This window comes from Lagopus leucura, unplaced genomic scaffold (assembly GCF_019238085.1).
Source record: "Lagopus leucura isolate 7727_CA_CO unplaced genomic scaffold, USGS_WTPT01 Super-Scaffold_100002, whole genome shotgun sequence".
In the NCBI taxonomy this organism is placed as follows: Eukaryota; Metazoa; Chordata; class Aves; order Galliformes; family Phasianidae; genus Lagopus; species Lagopus leucura.
The window spans coordinates 61920932-61943431 of NW_024962263.1; the positions used below are offsets into that span (position 1 = coordinate 61920932).

The window sequence follows — 22500 nt, forward strand, 5'->3', positions numbered from 1 at the left end:
GCTCACATTAAAGAAGGGGGCAAAACTAATGAGTGGAGGCTGAAGTGTATTGCCATTGGCAACCCAGTTCACCTAAAATGTAATGCCTGTGACTACTACACCAACAGCGTGGATAAATTGCGCTTACATACTACCAATCACAGGCATGAAGCAGCCCTGAAACTGTACAAGGTAAGACAGTGACAGCAATTTAATTTGGCACCAAGTAGACTAGGAATTAACTGTTTCGGTGCTAATTGAACAAGACTGTGATTAATCAGCAGAATAAATGTTTGTGGAACATGTGTATAATCAAAAAAAAAAAAAAAAAAAGCCTATGCAGGCTGGTTAGGAGGGTGTGCTAGCAGGGAATTGCTAGCAGAGAATTCATCTGAGGGCCCATTCAGCTTTCAGTTTGCCAACAAAGGGAAACTAAGTTTATTTTTAAAAATCCTCTCATAATACATAACTAGAGCAGTTTTACGTGTCTGATAATCTTTTCAAACTTTGTCTGTTACATTCTGCTTTGGAGGCTTGACAGAGATTATGGAAAATGATGAATTTTCCATACTGTGCATGAGGAAGGAGATCACTTTCTGGCTTACGTATCTCCTTGCAAACATAGTCTATGACAGCCAAGATATTTTACATTGGTATTTTCAGTAAGGACATGCAATATGCCACATTATTACCTAGGATATTCAAAAATAAGCTCTGCCATCCTTTTGTCCGGCCTTCTTTTCTAGGACAGTAATGATTTTTCACAAACATGAAAGGGTGTGGTGTAGATAAATATGTTAGTAGAATGGCAACTATATTTTTATCTTTACTGGAAAAAACTATGTGGATATAATGAATATGTGGGAGTGATGAATACCATTTATTACACAACTTGTCATGACTTTTTCCAAACCCTAATTATGGGGTAACTTATTTTCTGCAGTGTGTTTACTGGATTGGCTTGATTGTCTTGGTTCATGTACAAAATATAACACATTCATTTCCAAGATGAATAACTTTGTAACTTATTAAAAACTTCTTTTGTCTAGGGGATAAAAAAAATTCAGGAAATATTGCAAACCATTAGTCACTGTAACAAGCTCTAAATATGATTAGAAAATCCATTTTGCAAGTGTTATCTATTGATTTATACTAGAAATCTGTGATAACTAAACTATAAGGAGTCATCTGCTGATTACAGCAGCTATGCTGGTTTTCTAATCATGTTGAAAATGTGTACATATGGAGCAAATACAGAAAAGCCTTAGGAGATCTGTAGTTTAAGCAAAAAAATAACATTTTTCTGGTGTTCAGCCATGTTCAAATGGTTGTTCCAAGTTAACACAGAGTGGATAGGCAGTAATCTGATTTATAATTTTATAACCTGATAGCTGTAATCTTGGTGGATCTTCTATGACAAAAATGACAGCAATGCAAGATCAAGTCTATTGTATTCTCCCATTGTGCTGGTTGCTCTGCTAATTCAGTCACGTATTTATGTAAATTGCATTTTTTCCTTAAGATGGAAAGGTGGGCAGTTTTTTGTTCTTGTTTGCTCTTTCTTTAAAGACCCAAAGTCCAGTTTTTAAAAGTGCTACAATAGCTGAAAGTGTAGTGATGAAGTCTGTCTACTTCAGCAGCAAAACTGCCTTCAGATGTTGCTCTTTGTCATTTTTAAAGTGGCTCGTTGCACACTCAAGTTATGCTAATTGTGGAGCCACACTGTAAATCAAGATTTTTAAATGACCTGAATTAAACATAGTTGTTCTCCATCTCTTTTTTGGAGTGTTAATATGGATTATTTCAGTGATCTGTTGCATAATGCTACCTTTAGAGAGATGCAGCGGTAAACAATGTCACGAGTGGGAGTTGAAGAGGGAGGTAGTGGACTTTTCACATTCAGCTTCAATGCCACAATGCCAAAGCTTCAGGGATCATTGAAAATAAGTTTCTTTATATATATATATATATATATATATATATAAAGTAAATATATATAAAGTAAATTAAGCGATAGGCATAGCTATAGAGTTTCAGGATACAAACCAGCTACTTCACTCTACTTCACTCATTCAACCAATCCCTAGAAAAATATTGATCATATACATTTAGTTTTATTATATGAATCATTTGATTTAGAATAGAAGGGAGCAAGTCTCAACTTTTAGCCCTCATGAGTTATAATGTCCTGATGCTGATGCTGCTTTTCTTTCCACATTCTGGTTTGCTGCAGTCAATAGTGCCTGTTTGGTACAGCTATCCTATGACAATCAGATGACCACCACCTTAATCTTTTAAGTTCCATCTCTGAGTCAGTTAAGATGAAAGAATCATAGAATCATAGAATAGCATGGGTTGGAAAGGACCCCAACGATCATTAATTTCCAACTCCCTGCCACACGCAGGGCCACCAACTTCCAGATCGGGTACCAGACCAGGCTGTCCAGAAAGATGTCTCAGAGGAGAAGAAATGCATAAGATCTTACACACTACCTGAACTTAATGTCCTGCAGAAGGACAATCTAAACTGTAAATGTGGTAATCATAAGGTTGCTAGTCTCCTGATACATTTATTTTTTATGACCTTTCCCTACGATTGCTAGTGAGAATCTCAACTTTTTAATGTTTTGGTCCCCTATGACTCCCTCAGGAAGCTCAGAAATTTGTACCCTGCTAGGCTTAAGACCTCTCAGAAAGCAGACAGCACATGCACCTATATGCAAATGCTATTCTTATATAATCTCAATTTAAGACAAGTTAGAATTGATCAACTTTTTAGTGTTTTAGAATTATTGTTCTAGAATTGAGGTTGGCAGTGTTGGAGTGTGTTGCAAAATATCAAAATATTCTAGATGGGTGCGCTTTATAATAGAATATAATATCTCTGTATGTCATCTATACAACTTTAGTTGTAATTGTGGACATACATTCAGTCCTTAAGGTGGAAATAAATGAGATATTGAAAGTCTGTTATCTACTGGAAGATTTGATAGTTTTGTAAGGTCTTGGTGAAGCAGTTGACACCAAGAGAGATATAAACTTTTTTTTTCTTATACACCAGATAAACTTTTAGAGCACCTAAGGAAAAAAAAGCCATTAATTTGTATGAATAATAGATATACGCCTTGGGAGCAATATTGAATATTCATGAATTGTGTTTATATTCGAGCAGCTCTTCTAACTCTTTTAAAATTAAAGTGCTGTGAATGTGGTTTGGCAATAAAGACTTTAATACTAAAACCATCTGAAAGCACAGAAAAAGAATCTGTGACTTTGTTCTTTTGCTTTGTCAGGCACCTCAGTTTTTTTTTTTAGTCATTTATATTTATTTAAATGTTATTGTTTTGTGAATTTTCTTTTTATAAGTGTTGCCATAACAGCTTGATTTCTCTTCCTGTGCTTAACTATTGATACAATAAAAGGATGTCTTTTCATGACTATCGCTTTTAAAGCTATCATGAACATCAGAGCTTCCCTTTTGAAGCGGTATAATTTTAGGCGGTATCAAAATGTCACTTTTAAAGTTAGATTCTAAATGTTGTAAAGTAAAACTTTCAGCTGCTTTCTGAGTTATCTTAAAAAGAAATGTCTCCTTGCAGAAGGTGCAGCTGATTATGTGACTGCTAGGAACAAGAACAAAAATGGCCTTACCCTAAGTGAACTCAGCTCAAGCTAGAAGATGTTCCCAAGGACTTGAAAATATGATGCTTGATATTAGCAAATTAAACCACAGAAGAGTGGGGAGTCCTTCACAGTATCCATCAAGATGTATTTGGTAGCTCCACAAGTAAACAGAGAAAGCCTCTATAGCAACAGAGTGCATTTCCATTCTGCAGGAGGAAGTGTTGGACTTCTGCAGATTTGGGAAGCGGAGGTAGGAAAGCGATCTGGATATAAACTACATAGCGCTGAAACTGCTCTTAAGGAAGCCATTTTGTAGCTTACTCAAATAGCTTTTGATTCAGGGAACCACATATATCATGTCTGGTGCTCATAAAATAGTTCCCAAATACTTCCAATAAATAAATAGTAAAAGGAGTTAAGAATATGACAGGATAGTTTTTTTTTTGCAAGTAAACTGTACTGGCTGTTAAGAAGTTTTAGTTAGCCAAGTAATAGAATAAAGGGATAAATTTCTAATAAAAAATATTTGAAATGAGTGTATCAAAATATTATTAAAATAACTGAAAATTGCTTTAACAGACATTAATTTTATTTGAGGTTTATACTTCAGTTTATGTTATACATGCAGCTATTTTGGAGCTCAGGGCAAGTGACAAGCAGCAGTTAGCAGGCAAATACTCAGCTGTGTGAAAACTCCATCGGCTTTTCCTTTATTGACAAAATATTGATCCATAACACTATTAATGCTATGATTGTCAGTTCAATTTGGATAGATCGCTTTACCTCTCCTGTTCTCAAACGGCAAAGATATTACCCAAAAGGAGTGACCTGATTTGAGTTTAAGAAGGTTAAAGGTTAAAGGTTAGCTCAAAAGCATCATCTGCCTAGCTGCTTAACTTTAAACTGATCAATTTAATGAAAATCTGTTTTACAGATGGAGTTTTAATGTCTTTGGCAGGATTTAGGCAGCTTTAACATTAGACGTATGCTAGTAAAAATTATTTCTTTATTTGACCAGAACAACACCTTTTCTTTTATGTTTTAAGGTAAAAGGCATGTGGGATATGGTATTTTGGCAAAAGACCCAGAAGCAGAAAGTGTTGATGATCTTTCCATATGGGCTCAAAAACAGAATACCTTTATGTCTATTGCTAACGATGACTGAAGAAACAAACAAAGCTGCATTCATTTTTTACCATAATGTTTTACTTTGAAACCACAAAAAAGAATTTCAGGCTAAACTGTCCTTGAAAAAGGTTTGTCTTCTTTGCCTAGGGTGGAATGCAACGGTATTCACGTTTTTAACCTGGCAGACCGAGCTGATTGTCTCTTTTAAAGCTTATATTTGTAGATCAGCAGTGTTCTTTTTTCTGCTTGCAAACTGAGTAGTAATTGTGTTACTTAACTGTAGATACCATAAATAATAAGGCAAATTAGTCAATCCAAATGGTAAATTTTATCTGATGGAGGTTATCCGAATAAACAAAGCATTAGATCCTCAGGAGTGTAAAGCAGAGCTTTGTGTTTATGTCTTCTGAGAATCTGGCCCTCACAATTTTTGCCAAGATAATTAAGTTTCAGCACAAGAATGTCTTTCTATTTTCAGATCTATGCAATTCAATAGGAATTTCTTGGGCTGCTAATGCAGTACTATTATATGTTAGCTTTGTAATTAGCTAGGACTCTATCCCTTTGCTGAAATGCATTGTAATATTACACACACAAGCATAGCTTGCATGTAGCAGTCATAAAAGTGGTGCCCTTTGTTTCATACTGACCTTCCAACTTATTTAAAAAAAGTTTACAATGAGCCTTTGTTTTGTCCACAAATGATCATAAACAGCTTTCTAAAGAGCCCAATAAAATGAGATAATCACAAATGTCTAACATCAGATATTGAAAGGGTGGAAGAACAAACGGGGCTTTTACTATATTTTATAGGATGGATTTATAGCCTGTCCTTGGGTCACTTAGGGCCAAGAATTTTCACGGTCAGCTGGTTGGTCTTGCTAGCGAGCATCCTCTGCAGGAAATACGAATACCATGCAGCACCTGCTCTTAAGTCAGGGTTATATGCTCCTGTTTTAAAGCAGAGTGTCCACTGTTCTTCTGGTTCAAAGTCAAAAGCTTAATTAGACTACCTTTTTATCCGTATGCGTCATCAGTGGAGCAGAATAGTCTGCCTGGATTTCTCAATGCTGTTTGCATATTTGGGTTTTAAATCAGCTGAGGATGTTGAATGCTTTGCTCATCTTTGGTACACGCGGAAGGCACAAGTGGGATTTAGTCCATAGGTAACTTTTAGTGTGACAGTTCCCCAAGGAGCACTGCTTGGTTTTTCTCATTATTCTTGTTCTGGATGAAAGCATCGTTGTTAGGAATTAACAACAGATGGGAGTGTAAAGTGTATTCACGTGGGGGTGAATGGACTAACAGCCCCAATCACTTTGTTTGCTTTACTCTGTTTGGCATGAAATGTTGATACTTGATCAGCTCAGAATTTACAGTCACATTCTTTTCATTTCAGTTGTCCTGCACCAACTTTGTAATTTAAAATCAAATATCCTAGGTATGTGCCAGTCCAATTATTTAACTGTCATTGTCCCTGTATGATGGTAAAAGAGGTCAGGAGATTGTGCAGCATTGATTTGCATAAAAATCATTGTGCAAAGGAAATTGGAATATGTCTGCACATCTGAGGAGGCAAAGGATATTTTGCTTAATCTTATTCTTGTTTGTTTAGGTGGGGAAAACTGTTTTCAGCGGTAAACAAAAGTTATTCTGATTTGTTGCTAAACATAAACCTCGCAATAGGAGGTATTTCAATTTTTACAGTACTTGAAGATTTATGCTCATTAAAGAATTTAAATGTTTTATGAAATTTAATTTCTACTGCATGTTTTAGTTACTGTAATTCAGATTATGCTGTTGTGCTTGCAACAAAGACAAACAAAGGTCGAAAGTATACTGTGTAGTCAGCTAATGTGTATACTGACTGTACATACTTATACACGATTGTGAAGTAGATTTATTTCCCAAAAATGCAAGTTGGAGAATTGCAGAACAGTAATTTCAAATCTATTCTTTTTATTTTAAATTTAAAATATGATATTAGAGGAGTATTTTTCACATTACATTTGATGCAATTTTATTTGATATTCAGATGTTGTCTGGCCTTCAGATGGTCCTACGTACCTTGCAAAAAATAATATGTATTGCATTTTGGCTTATGGTACACTGCTAATGCAGAAAAATATTCTCAAATAATGGTTTAGAGGATCGTCATTGAAATGTAGTCCAGTATCCTAACCTGAGTGTTGTCCTGGATGAGGATGTAGTCACCCTTTGAAAGGAGACTGGACTAGTCTGTTTGGACATAACTTTCAGTGCACAGCCTTCCCAGGGGAGCATGAGTTTATAGTTTTGCTTGCAGAGCAGGAAGAGTGAGCAAAGAGGAGAGTAAAAGCAGCATAAAGGATCAGCCTCATTTATTCAGTATGCTCAACACACAAAATGGCTGTATAACAGCTGTTTCTGTGCCTGGAGTTCTTTCATTCTGACATTAAGAGAAATATGTAATTATTTCTGACTGAGATTCAAGGTAGAATTGCGATGTATAATGTATGTGAGAGTATTACGTCAATTTGTGTGCATGTGTGTACGTGCATAAATTGACTGCATCTATGAATTTAGCAGCCACTCCCATCCAGCCTTGAAACATAGATTTTCTTGTTCCCCTTAGGAGATTTCATTTGATATTGCGCTGCTCACTACAGGTGTCTTCTCTAAAATTTGTAATCTGAGTCTAGCAGACTCTCCCAGGTGGGATTTTTCTGCATCATCTCTTACACATAATTAAGAATGAGCATGGAACAAAAGACTGAAGCATGACAGTAAAGTTGTATTTCTGACATGTGTATGTGTACTTCAGCTTTACCAAGTTTTGATAAGTGATAAGGGATAAATTTCCCATTGGTCTATGTATTTTTTGGTCCGTCCAGACAAAATGCAAGAACCAGGAATCTTAGGAGGGTGATCTATTGTTAGGGTAGATGGGAGACCTCATATGTACAGAACTGAGCTTTGAGTGGTTTGATACACAGCTCTTGAGACTGCATTGTCTCTATATGTGTCTATCTCACTGGATAGACAAATTAATTTTCAGCATTTGTTTTTTTTTCCTTTAGGGGTTCAACTATCCAGTGATTCTCCAGTCAGATATTGTAAGGGGATGTAAAAATGCTGATGCGAAATGTTGAGTAATACTGATGCTGTTGAGTTTAGCAAGGACTTAGCACAATGGGGGAGATGTATTTTATTGGATAAAATATTCTGTATTTTGCTACTGAATACACATGAAAATATAAATACAGTACAAGAGGAAATATATATTAATTTCATTGTGTGTGTAGGATTTTTATTAAAAAAAAAAAAAGCAAAAAACCAAAACAACAACAACAAAAAAAACCAACCCAAAAGATAAAACCAAAAAAACCACAACAAAAAAAACCATAAATTGTCAAAGGTGACTTGTAATGTCTGTTTTTTTTTTTTTTTTTTTTACCCTGATGGTCTGTCTTTTAGGCTGGCTGCAGGTAGTGCAAAATGACAGTGGTCATTTTGATCCTCACGATTATATATAAGGAAGGTGAAGCTTTGGTGCAGGACCTTCGCTTTGTGGACAGCTATGAAGGAGGATGTCATGGAAATGATCCCACTGGTCTGCAGAGGATGGTGCCAGCCCTGCAGTTTGGCAGCAGACAGAAACACAAAGTACTGTGCACCATAACCTCAGGGGAAACTGTATGTGCTACTCTCCCTGTAGGAGGGAAGGCATTAAGATAATCTTTAGCTTTTAAAGACAGGGGGCATTGAAGGAAACAAAAATTGAGCAAAGGTTGTCCTTGAATGATGAAGTGTGCAGATTCCCCAGCCTGGGGCATCCTACTGCAGTAGCACTGACAATAACAAAAAAACCCTGTTTTTATCATATCTGAAGACCGTGAATAATACTCTTGCTTGATATACATGATTAGGAAACTATATGTTTCTAACAGGAATCATAAATGTTTTTTTTTTTTTTTTAAAAAAAGGACATTTGAATACTTCTAGTATCTAGCTACTAGTTTATTGCTGGATTATGTGTAAATAACCTGGGATATAGAGATAGTATTCAGAAGTCTGCCCAGATAAGAGTCTTTATTTATAATTTCTGTTCTCCATTGTAAATTGTCCCAAAGAACAAAAGCACTCTGCTTTTTTGTCCTTGCCCTGGAAAGAATAGTACTAGGGCCACACTACCCATAGAATCAAGCACAGAATCTTCTGTTCAGAGATAGTTTGTGCTCCAGTTTTTCTGATAGAAAAAAAATACCCTTACTCAGATAGGGTTCCAATTCTATTGTGATGACACTGTTTAGAACAAATGTTTATAGTGGACGTTTTCCTAACCAGAACTTCAACAGGTACTTCCAGTGGTCTATATCATTCTAAAATGGTTTTGTGTTAATGTAATGTTTCCACTGATACCCTAAACTTGTGATTTGGCATGGGCATCTTTGACTGAGGGAGGAAGTGGGAGAAGTTTCTTGTCTCCAATTTTTTTTTAATAGGTATTTTTCAAGAGAAATCCTGAAAAGTTGCAACTATCTCAAGTATCAGGTATGAATGATGCTATTGAGCATTGCTCACACAAAATTATGGATCTAAATGGCAAAAGAGAAGGAATTGCACTTCTTACTCAATTAATGGTGTTCCTGTTTTCTGTGAAATCTAGACAAAAACTTGCATTCTGGAAAATCAGCTGAGGTAAAAATACTAAAGTTTTCCAATTAAACAATTTGTGAATGGCCAGAATTTGATACTTTTACAACCAGAACAGACCAGAAAAAAAAAAAAAAAAAAAGTCTAAGAATTTTCTTGCTTTTTGTGTCTGCTAGGGATGAAAGCATGGAAAAAAGCTTGCTTTACTACTGAAATGAGACAGCTTTTAGTAGCTAGATGTTACTATTTTGGAAACACCCTTCGGCATTTGCAGATTTGTATGCAGCTAATGAATGAGTGGAAATTAGGAAGACTGAAGCTGATGGAAAAAACAAACGGCCAAATTTCAAGTGTTTCTGAAAATCTAGTGTCCTTATTTGTCCAGGAACCGATGTGACTCATAATCTTTGACCTAGGAGGAAGTCAGCACCCTGCTGCTATTATATCGGAGCAGGATCTGATGAAGTCAGCTCCAAGATGATTAAAACACAGTCTACAAAAATAGTTTAAGAGTAACTTTACCAGTTACCATTTACCAAGTTTGTGACCTAAAACCATTGGACTGATTCAAAGGCACTACGGCATTGGCCCCTAGAATTAATACTGATGCAGATGCATCTCAGAAACAGGTCTTGTTCCTAAGCTGTGGATATCCCTTGTCAGTTTTTTGCTTGCTTAGTTTCATAAGTCATGATGAATTGGATCTGCTGTCAGCGTGCTCTGTCTTCCTGCTCCTAATCTACTGGTGTGTCTTGCAGTGTGTCAGGCTTCATAACTATCTTCACAGTACTTGAGTTTATGTGTTTCTTCAGAAACGATCATTAGAACTCCTGGAGAGTATTTTTGAGAAAGAGTAAATGCCTTTTGCATAAGGCATTTTGGGGTGTACAAATGACAGGAGCTATGGTGTTGGAGACCTATCTATGCAATATTTTTCATGATGAAGGAAGAGGACTGAGCTGATAATGAGTTAGAGTACTCTCATATCTCATGTTACAGAATTCAAACCTATAACCCAATTCCCTCTGCTTCTGAGTTCTGCAGGTATAAAGGTACTGGGCCTCATGTGTTCACAGTAGGAACAAAACAAATATGTGTCCTTACTTTTAATATTTTCTTATCCTAATAGCTTTGGAAGATAAGCTCACTACTAGCACTACTATGAAAAACAGAATGGCCTTGGGGAAAAAAAAATTGTCTCTAACCAAGCAGAAGTGAGAGGGAGATTAGCCCCAGTATGTTTGGCATTCTTAATGGACCTTATAGACATGTAAATATGCATCCTACTTAATTTGTTCACATATATATATATATATATATATATATATATATATATATATATATATATGTATATGTATATATATATATAAATATATGTATCTCCATATACATATGGAGATATGGATAAATAAGTCTTTCTCTCTGCTTGATTGAGTGTCTGTTGCTGGGAGGGATAAGTTAGAGGTGGAATCTGAAGTTTTCATGCTCATGAGAACTTTTAAGAGCCAGATATTACCCAAAGCTAGTGTTAGGGTGGAAGTCACAGTTGTTGGAGACTGGGTTTCTTGCACAGAGGGTGCAGTGGGAGAAGCAAAAAGGCAGGTGTGTGTGCTTATAGAAGTGTACACTTCCCAAGAGCATAAACAATTTAAAACTATGTGTGTTCATACGTACAACAGGCTGCCACTGTTACCTCCTATAGTACTATACGAATATCCATATATGTTAGTATCTGCTGCAGTAATGGTTAGATTTCGATTTCTGTTTTGTTTTCCCTCTCACACTTACTCATAATAAAACAAACTCTTCTAGAGCTGAAATTTTCAGGACTTGATCTAACTTCAAAGAATATTTCTTTCTTCTTTGGAGTTGTTTCTGAGTCACTACATCATGATTTATGTTACCTACTTGTCCTAATGAAAAATACTCCACTGCAAATAAAGTTAGTCAAGTACATCTCTTTCAGTAGCTGTACATAACATAAGAGAATGTTATTTTAGAAGAAACAACACATTAATAGACCAAGTATGTAATCATTGTGCTATCACAGCAAATTATGCCATTAGTCCACCTTATCTAATCTCTTTGCTCCAGACTAACAACAATTGCTCCTCAGAGTAGAGAGAAAGAAAAAAGAAAAAAGCTCTTGGTGAGCAAATATGGAACAATGATGCTCAAAAAGGAAGAAAATTCTTTTTCTTCTTGTATGTATTCTCTTCTTAAAGAACAATGGATTAACACTGTACAAATTCAAATGTACATATATTTTTCTTTCAAAAAATGTTTTTTGAATAGTCTTATATGTACGTATACATCAATTCAGTTTTTTAATTCAAATTTTGAGTAATCAATCAGCACGGAAGAGTTTCACAGGTTAATTTAATTGGCATATAAATGTAAACTTCCACCTTTAGCTTGTTTATTCATCTAGTAAGAGAAAAGAAAGATGATGTGTTCTTTCTTGCTTTAGGATCTTTCTATATAGTCTTTATTTCTTCATAAATAATCTTTATAAATATTTTATGATCTTTCTATCATATCTCTCTTTTGCTTTCACTATTCATTCACCATACAATTTCAGTCTATTCAGTGTTGCTTTTAGTGGACATTTTTTCCACATTTCTGCTAACCCCAACACTGATCTCTGAACTCTTTCTGCCCCTGCTCATTTTTTCTAGAGATATTCGGATATTTCAGAACTGAACACACTGTTCTCAGTGGAGCTGTATGATTTTATTGTCCCATGCCTGGTGCATCCAAAAATATAATCTGCTTTACACAAATACTATTGCATTCTGTTCTGGAACTAAGTTGCTTTCATTGTGTGTCTCTTCCCATGCCTCTTTTCATACTGATCCCCATGTCCTAGAGTGGTTAAACTTAATTTAGACTCCAGTAATATGTTTCATTGGTTTCAATTGTTTCTTATAATGTATATATTTTTGGTTCAGTTTGTCAGTACTAAATTTCACCTGCCTGCTTAGATAGCTTTAAACCTCTTTGGTGTTCTTGATAGTTCTTTAGACAGTCTTGACTGGCATGAATTCTTTTACACCATCTTAAAGACCACTCCTAGTGTGATGGTAGAAGACCCAGAGGTAATCTTTGCTGTTTTGAATGGTTTGCTACTGCTTGTAACTTGGTTTCTGTCTGTCAGTTTCCAATCCATGACTCTTTTTTGCTTCTGTGGTAGTTGCCTAGATTAAGTGGTTAGGCCAACTCCTGCTTAGTTAATGGGGAGAGGGAAAACTCCAGCTCTGAATTAGACTGGAAGAAGTAATTCCCCCCACTATTAAGAGAGTGAGAGAAAAATGCATTCAGCTTACTCCCTTGTCACACTGCCTGCCTCTTCAGACAGCTGCCTCTTGTTGCTTTCCCACATCTATTGCTACACAGAGTGAATTGAGGGTGAAAATATCAGCAGACAGTTAACTATTTGTTGAGCCTGAAGAACAGAAATAGCTAATTAACTATCTGTCTGCAGGTATTTTTGCCCCAGATATTCCTTTGCAGGTGCAAAACAGAAGGTGTTTCTGAATGCAGACTACAAGGCTGAAACATAACTCAAAGAGACTCTGTAGTGTGCTCTTTTTATACAGTTAGTGCTAACTTTATTGTATTATTGATCGTTATTTAGGTACACCATGAAATACAGATGGAATGTCTGTTGTGGTTGAACTCATACTGTAGGTGCTGTGTTGACTTTTGGATTTCAGTGGACTTTGTGCTGCTTGACATTAAAACCTTTCACATCAGGATTTAGAAAAAAGCAAAAATATAACTATGTATCCTGTATGTAGTGTGAAGTAATGTGAAACTAATGCCAAATGCCCTCCCCGCCAAGTAAATAATACTAAAATAAAATACTAATTTCAGAGCAAGCCAGGAAGTTCAGAATTCCCCGTGTGAGTACATACAAACACTGGCTTAGAGTAGTCACCACCTGAATTTTAATTAGCCGTGCTACCTGCCAGTGCTAAAGGAAGTGCTAAAAGGGAAGGGATTAGGGCTCTGAGTTTCAGAGCAGCCAAGTGCTCCTGTTGATCACCTGTGTTCACCACCCGGGTCCTGGCTGAGCATCAGGCAGTGATCAACTCTTCTGGTCTTGCACAGCCCTCTGGGCTGAATGCATCAGCTACTTTGAAATATGAAAAAGAGTGACATCAGAGATCAATTACTACTGAAGTGTCACTGCAGAGCCCTGTGATACTGCTAATTAGTTAAAGCAAAAATTGCATGTTGATATGCATTTTCCTTGGTTCTAGCTCACTGAATATCTTTTCACAAAATGAAGTTTGAAGTGCTTCTAGATTCTTCCTCCTTTTTTTTTTTTTTTTTAATTAGTGTACATAACTGTTTTGTTTTGTTTTGTTTCCTATGAATCCATAAAATTAAACATCAATGGCTTTCATTCTTTCCAAGAGTTTGCATCTTAGAATAGCTTGCTTTTGTTTGAAACACTTCTTCAAAAGGGTATTAGTCATTGGAGAAAACTTGAAATACGGAAGTGTACAACAAAGGCACAGGCTCAGGCCGATACTCTCTAACCTTGGCTTCAGTCCCTCTCTGCTATGAATGGAGCGAAAGCAACTAGATATTTACTGTAAGTTCCCTGTGCAGAGGAGAGAAGGGTTGCTCCACTGGTGCTGGGGAGTCCCTGGCTGGCAGTGAGAGCCCTGTCCTTCCGTGGACGTTGTGCAGGAGGTATGTTAGGAGAAGGGTCAGGAGGAGCAGCAGCTAGACTACATATCAGTGTGTCTGTGGTGAGAAGGAAATCTCCCCTGTCATGGAGAGATCCCAGGCGGGGCTGGCTTTAGGGGGTGCTGGGGACAGCAGGAAACTTTTTGCCTGGTACAGAAAGGCAGAAGCTGCTGAAACAAGGTGTGAGCTTTTACTACAGTCCTGCTCAGGACTGTCCCTGTTGATCCTTGGCTCAGGTAAGTTTTAATTATTCTCTGTTTACCTTCCAGGGGGCTGGGCTGGGCTGTGTCAGAGGGTTCTGGATTTAAACTGCCACTGCTGTATCCAAACACTATCTGTTCCTTTTAGCTGCTAAAACAGAGCAGTTTCTCACTCAGCCCGCTTCTCCAAGTTTGCATGAAGTACTTTTAATCTAACTTTTTTGCTTTGGTGAGGATTATTTCTGAATTTACCACATAAATAAAATATTCCGTTGCAAATGACATAAGCAGAGTCCACAAAACAATTTATTTAGTGCAAAAGAACTTGTGTTGTTAAAGTCTGAGCAATTTAAAAGATACAGGGTTTTTACTGTTTGTATGACTTATTATCCTCTGTAGGGTTTGTTTGAGGCTTTAATTTGTTTGTTTGTTTTTTCTTATTAAAATGGTGATGAAAGAGATGGGAATTATGTGGGCTAATCCATCTTTGTTGTAGCATTACTGATCTCGTTAGTGTTACTCCAAGGATAAAACGGGCCCAGGAGTTTTCCAAAATGACTGTGTTTCCTAACTCTGTCAACTGCCTGGGACATGGCTCTCCTGTGGTTTGACTGCTGTGGTTTGTCACTACTGTGAGGAATTATTCAGTTCAAAATGTTCTGTTATTTGGGTAATTTCTTGCTGAAATTGATGGTTACTGTTTCTGTTTTTTTTTCCCCTAAGTTTATTTCTAGGGTTTTTCCATTTGTTTCTCGTGCTCTGGAGAAAAGGGTAGTTACAAAGGGACAGCCAGAGAGACTACTCCACAGAGAGGGTGTGAGAGAGATGAGAGGATTTGAATTTTGAAGTGTTTTTCTTTCACTGAAACAGCTCCCCTGCTTGATACCTAGTGTGCTGTTAGAACTAAATCCACTTCCTACATATCTTGTGCAGATCAGAACTAGTTACTGGGTAGCGATAATCATGACATACTTTGTGAGTGTACATATTAGGTAACCTTGCCTGTAGCCGGTTTTTCATCCTAAATTATTCCCCACTTGTGAGCATTTTTCAAGCAGCTACTATTTAAAACCAGAAAGCCTCCACCCTGAAAGGCCCCAACCTGTCAGAAACATTTCCTCTCTTGCCTCAAGCTTGGAATTTCACTCCAAAGCTCCGACTCCCTCAGGACTTTGTTGAGTGTCATCCTTGCCTGCTGGTTTGCTGTCTGTAGCCTCAGTCATGTACACATGCTGCCAGTGCTCACCACCTCCCCACATTCTTCCTGCTCTACCAGCATCGCTACGTGTCTGTTTTCACTGTGTCATCTGTGTCTGGATTGGTGTAATTCCTGCTGTACTTAGCTCAATTTCATTTTTGCCAAGCCTAAAACTCCTTTATATTTCTGCTCTTGTCTGCCAATAAGCTTTCCCACTTCCTCTTGTGTATACATGTGAATGTTTGTGTACATTATCACATATGAATTTCTAATTATTTGGGATGAGTGGGATAAAGCTTTTATTGTGTGAAGTTTGAGTTGGCTGTGTTGTTTTTAAGTAAGAAAGACAGAAGGTATGCTGACCATCCCACAGGGAACTATCATGTATTTTGAACCTTCTGCATATTTTCATTAGGAAAAATATGTTAGAAAGTTCTTTAACTGTATCAATACTCATTTTTTTTCATAAGGCTGTATGTGCTAAGCTGAGCTGTACTAATACTAAGGGGAAAAAAACCGTTGTGATTTTGTGACTAATACATATTAGAAACCTCTTACATTTTTCCTGTAATAGCTTTTCCATACGAAATAGTGTTTCAGTATGAATGCCTGACATCTCAAGGCCTATCAGAGTTGAAAAAGAGTGCTAGTGTTCTGCTGGAAAGCTGGAAACTTCCCACTTTCAATGCTATAAAGCTCCTTTTTCAGGCTCACAGATCACAAGATTAACACGTCATTGTAGAAGGCCCATCCTGGGTGTTGGCCCAGTGTAATTTGAATGGAAATTTTTCCATTTGAAAGGAAGCAAGGAAAAATAACTGTTTGTAGCAAAACCAAGCTAATGACAACTTATTTAAGCATTCTGGGCTGGGAGTGTTAATATTAACCAAGAAAACAGTTTTAGGTCTGGTTTCAAGCACAGAGATTATACTGACATCATCTTTGAGGAGAGATTTGATACTTCCCTGAAGACCATTTTCATCTACCTTTTGCATAGCTGGTATAGGAGAGCACCTTGAAGTGCCAGAGCATAATTTGTGAAGAATTCTGTTCCCTTGATGGGTTCACAGTGTCCAACCAAAATCTATGTGGTATCTATATATGGGATGCCAGCAAAATACAACATGTAAGATCTCTAGACCATGGTCTTTTAGGCATAAAAGTGAGGCAAATAGAAGGAATTATCTGTCCATATAAAGGTATCAGGCCAGAAGTTTGACATTCTGAGACTAGGTAATATCATTTAGAAAGTGTTAAGGTCTGGCACATCTCAAGTCAAAAGTGAATTTTTCATTGATTTTGGTGGTGCTAAAATTTCACACATCACACAGTTAAATCTATTTTGTATAATATTTTGTGTATATTCATTTGCATATAATATCTATTATATAGGTATACAAATATTTCTGTTATATTTTATCCAATTATATAAACCAATTTTGTTTAAACAAACTAATATGCAGATGTCTAGAATGAATTAACTAAAAAGTCTGGACTGTGGTAAATTATTCAGGAAATGTAGTGGAGGCATGTTTAGCACAATTGTAATATTGAGATTTGTTCCACTTACCACGTACCTTCCTTTACTCTAAAACCGTGGCTTTTTTTCCTACTTTTATCAGTTTTCAGCTACAAATGTTTTATGTTATAAAACCATGTAAAGCAAACTAGAAATTGGAAAGTCTAAGAACAGATAAGCTAAGACTTAAGTTCTTTGGGCTAACTTCTTTTACCAGCTTTCACAGATACGGAGAGAGACTGTATCTGAAACCCCTCATCAGAACAGAATGAACATTTTAGCATTCTCGGACATAATATCAGGCTAATGTGCTCCCTGAATGACATCCATTGCATACTGTATAATTGCCAGCCTGCTTCTCCGAGTGCCTTGAAGATTACATTGTTTTAATGTCCCAATATTAATAACCAGATGTGATCTTCTTCCTGCTCAGGGGTCAAGCGAGCTGGCCAGGTCAGGCTGTTGTCTGTGTGCACAGACTGTGAAGTCTATTTAGAATGACAGGTATGGGGTGGGGGGGTAGGTGGATAGGGTGTTAACCTCAAGACCACCAAAAGGGACTTCTACCTGATGGGAACAAAGACCAGTAGGAGCTTCAGCCTTTTTCAGTACTCCTGGGATTTTAACCAAGTGAACAAAAGATGATGCACAGATAAAGAAATACTCTTCACAAATGATACATAATTTAAGATGTTCAGTTACAAACAACCGGATATGTGTTTGTGATTTCATTTAAGTGCAGTCCAATTATCTGCAATCAGTTAATATTTCTGTATGCACATTTTCTGCGTGATGCTTTATATGCTGAGAGGATGCTCAATTGCTGATGTTCGAATACGCACCAGCCTTGAAAATAGCCCTAGCACTTAAAGAAATAGCATTAAAACAGCAGCAGTTTCTATGAGGTGTTTTGTGCCCACTAGTTTATGTTGCCAGTCTATGTGGAGAACTATTTTATAGCAGATAGTACAATAGACTTTTATTAAACTTATAATTATAAAACCATTTATTCATCTCTGTTTTTGTTAGGTAAAAAAATCAAAAGAAGAAGCTATTTGTTTCCTAATTGATTTTGTACGTTAGTTGTTCATTGAATAGATAAGTAGTGCCTGTGATATTTGATTACAGAGCAAGGCACCCATTTAACCTTCCGTTCTTTCCTGGCCAGGATTTCAAATACAATACAACGTACCTCCCTTAGGCTCAGTAGGATTAGACTGCTAGCAGTAATCCCTGATGCTATGAAATAGACCTGATAGAACTTCAACTCACTTGTTTAGGATTATGCTCATGAATTTCAGCTCATCTAGTTGCATTAACCCTTTGGGAGCTAGTGTGGGTTATGCTTTTGTAAATAACAATGTATACTGTAGTAAACAATGGCAGATGACTATCAAAATCTATAACTGAGTTTTGAAGAATTCACTTTTACTTGGTGATCAAAATGTACAGTTCACATTGAAAAAAAAAAAAAAGATACTTCAGCACAAATCCTCAAAATTTCTTTTAATTCTAATGTTTAGAAACCATCTGCAGTTCAATAGTAGCTTTAAGTGGTTCTATCCTTTTTTTTTTTTTTTTTTTTTTTTTGCGTTGATTTTGAAAATTATTTTAATGAATTTTAGTTCTTAAGGTTGCACTGCAAAGGCAGACAAATTATATCTCTAGCTATAAAGCACTGGTGTAGAATCTCCCAGTATAATGACCTGAATGTAAGCATGGTCCTAGGATAATGAAAAGGGGTACTGGTACCTAACCCATTACTGCCTTACTTTTCTGTTGAAAGCAACGATCCTGATAAAGGTAGTAATGACTGACTTCTGATGACTTACGTCTGAATCCAAAAACTCTGAGAGTACCAGGCTATTTCTGATGGACTGCTAGACAGCTGGCAGGCAAAAGGATTGTAATCACTGCAGATTTGAGCCACCCTTTTGCATTGTTGACTTCTATTTAAATGCTGATTTTTAATCTGGCCAAATCACAATTGGGAATAAACCTGTATCAGCAAGAAGAAGGAACAGATCCTTTATGTCTTTCATTTTCAGGATCCTAAAACCCACCAGTGAAATAAATATTGTTTCCTATTACCAGTCCATTCAGCCTTTAGTGGAAGGGTTCATTAAATATGCATGTGCACAGCTTATTGCATTAATTATTGAGATGAATATATATATATATATATATATATGTTTTACAATATTCAAGAAAAATAGAGGGTTTGACTTGAAAACTCATCTACTCTCACTTTCTTGGCAGCAGACAGAATTGGATTAGGTCTGACTGAATATGTATACTAAGGCATTAATTGTTGAAACTACTTTTCCCTCCATATACCTGCATGTGGAACTGCTGTATTAAAAGGCAAGATGACAAGGAGGATAAGTGCTACTAGTTGCATTTGATGACACAGGAGCACCGGGGCATTCCTTTACACCTTTCTTTACTAGGAAATGGCAAGCCTTTTATTGTAGATCTGTAGGATACTCTTGATACATTTGATGACAAAATGGTGTTGATGAATAGCTGAAGGCCATGAGAGCAATAAATGAAGTTATTCTTGAGTGACTACATTCTTTTTTTGCAGGGAGAACTCAGGAGTGGAGGCAGTTTGGGGTGACTGTTCATCAGCCTGGTGGGTGCACTCATGTGCTCCCAGGTGGAGTATTACTGAGTTCTAGTCTGTCACTCTTCTTCATCAACATATGCCTGAGGCCATTAGTGGAAAATCATCCGTGCTTGAGGCTGGGGTATCTCCAACATGCAGATGATTTCCATCTGTACAACTGTTTAATCAGATTTGAATGGTAAAATCAGTTGTTTAACTGAGTTTGTTGCAAGGCTTTGGGTTTGGATATACCAGCCATGTTGCAAACTGAGTTCTTGCTGGTAGGATTCAACACTTAGTGGAAGTGACAAGGGTATCATTCTGTAGCTATCCTACAGTCCATAAACCCTATTGGCTTCTGTGTTGGGCTACTAAATTAACAGTAATAAGCATGCCTTTGTCATTTATATCTGGTAGAGCAGTAATGGGATAGATGTTGCTACTCCTTCATAGAATCACAGAATGGCTTGGGTCGGAATGGACCTTGTGGATCATCAGGTTTCAACCCCCAGTCAGCCTCTCTCCATTTCTTTTTTTATAGAAATATCTTTCAAAAATCATTCTTGGTCCTGCTGCTGCATCTCAACCTACGGTCATGTTCAATATTTAATATATTTAAACTTTTGTACTCCATTGCTTAGTTTTGGTTTGACACATGGTATATTTCTGTTCCCTGATTGATTGTGAATGTCCCATTAAAAATTGGCTCTTTCATGAGCACTCAGTTTACACATTCAGAATATGCTTTCCTCAGAAATTCTGCAGTATGCATTCACTCATAGCTGTTTCTGAAACAATTCCTTGCTTAGGTCAGCAAATTTAGTTTGCAGAAATTCATAGAAAACAAACAGCTAAGAGATGGGACATAGAAGGAACTAATCCAAAAAATTCAAAATTAGAGAATTCAATGCTTTTCAGTTCTCCTTCCGGGGCTTTCATTCTAAGCACAGAATTTGGTGACCTTCACTTTGCTATTTTCAGATTTGGTAAGAAATGAGAGATATACCTCCACACTTCTGGGAGAAATAAAGGTATCTGTCCATTAGCTGGTGTTCCTGACAGTGAGCATTTTGCAGGTACCATCCCTGATCTCCCCCATCTCACACAACTTAATTCTTGTTACAGTTTGATTCTGTTTCAACCTGTAAGTGAGAGGGACCTAGATTCTCTCTGAGAACACCTCACTTCATTCATGTAATTCAGATCAACTAGTAGAGCACTGGGCTTAGTCTCAGAGGTACTGGAAGGTTGTATTTTTGGAGAACACTCTGCAAATACAGAATCTGCTTTTTCACTTTCTTGATCAAAATTTGAAATTTTTGATCAGTCTAGCATACCAAAAAACCCACTCGTCTCTCAGATTCCTGCAGGATAAAGGGTGCAAAGGGTCGGCTTGATGGCTTGTATATCAGTGCTATTTATTAACATGCTTTTCCTTGGCAAAAAAAAAAAAAAAAAAAAAAAAAAGGTGGCTTTTGTGTGTGCATGTGTGTGGGAAGAGAATCTTATTAAGTCTAAATAAATGGACTGTAGGAACCATGGTAATACTTTACACTTTTGTGAAGTCTTTATTCTGGGGTTTTCAAAATGTTTTAACAATGTTAATGGAATTCACTGCTCCTACATTCTGTGATAGCCTAAGTGCATATAGGGCCATCTTCATGTACATACTGGCAGAGTAGAAGGAAGCTCCTGGTTAACTGTATGCAGCAGCACTTTACTGCAAGTATTTTCATGGCAGGTGGAAAAAAAAAACCAAAAAAAAAAACCTGTATTTAAGCGAAACTGTGTAGGGAATTGCCTGTAGGTAGGCAAAACATAATTACAAGTTGAAATTTGGCCAAGACATTTGTCTTAACACTCTTCCTCATTTGAAAAAATGCGCCACGTACTTAATAACTTTATTAAATACAAGCAGTTATGAAATCTGTTCTTTGTTTCACCCAAAAGAAAACATTTCCTAATAGGACGGTGCTGTTAAACACCGAACTAAGGCGCTGACTCATAACTAATTTAGGCAGAGAGCTCCATCAATGAATTACCAAAACTCTTTTTTGTAGTGCTGGTGTTTTCCTTGGAGATCTCCCCTCCAAGTACTGCCCCTGCTTTAGCCTGCGAGATCTGAAGGGATCACAGCACAAGGTGGTATGGCTTAGGGCTGTATACAAAATGATGAAGGAGAGAGTGAAACTCAGCCATGTGCTCTCTTTACTCAACATTGTGCTGGAGAGTACGGTGGTGTTCAGTGAAACTCGGAGCTACTCCTTTTTCTGCAGTAAATAATCAGCCTGAGAAATTCCCTGCTGTGGTGGTGGGGGGTTATCCGGATGAACAGTTTATCAGGATTTTTAAGAAGGATAAGGGGATGAACATTAATGATGCTTCTGATTATGCGGGCTAAAACAAAAAGATACAAGAGCGTTTGGTTCTTTATTATTATGATTAAACTTAAGATACAAACAGACTCTCTCCCAGGGTCAGGCAAGGATCTCTTGTCACACTGCACAAACATTTTGGTTCTCCAAAGGCTTTTCTGTGAATCTGATATTAGCTACTTGCACAGCAAGCATGTTGGAAGAGCTGGGCCAAGAGTATGATTCATAGTGTTTCTCCTGTGTTTCAATCTCTCTGTCTCTCAGAGTGAACTCAGAGTTTTAAATACAAATATGACGCCTTTCTAATGGCAATTTAAAGTCTTGTTAAGGCAAGATACTGCTCCAGCAGTAAGTGACCAAATCTGCATGTCTGAGTTATTTTTGTTTTTCTTTGTCAAATTATTACTCAACATGGGAAAGGAGTGACTGCATCATAATTACTGTTTTATTTATTTAATTTGGAAGTACAAACAATAGACAGAAAGGTTCATTTGTCAATTCATTAATTTGCTTCCACTCAAAAACAGAGACAA

The 22500-nt window shown here is 36.9% G+C and overlaps 1 protein-coding gene across 1 annotated transcript in view; it reads left to right on the forward strand.

Moving 5' to 3' along the window:
• ZFHX4 (zinc finger homeobox 4) overlaps positions 1-22500 on the forward strand; it is a 151299-nt gene that overhangs the window by 27064 nt on the left and 101735 nt on the right. The window contains exon 3 of the mRNA XM_042869839.1: positions 1-171. This exon is cut by the window's left edge and continues 332 nt beyond it. Within this exon, the coding sequence (XP_042725773.1) occupies positions 1-171 (171 nt within the window). The remainder of the gene's footprint in view (positions 172-22500) is intronic.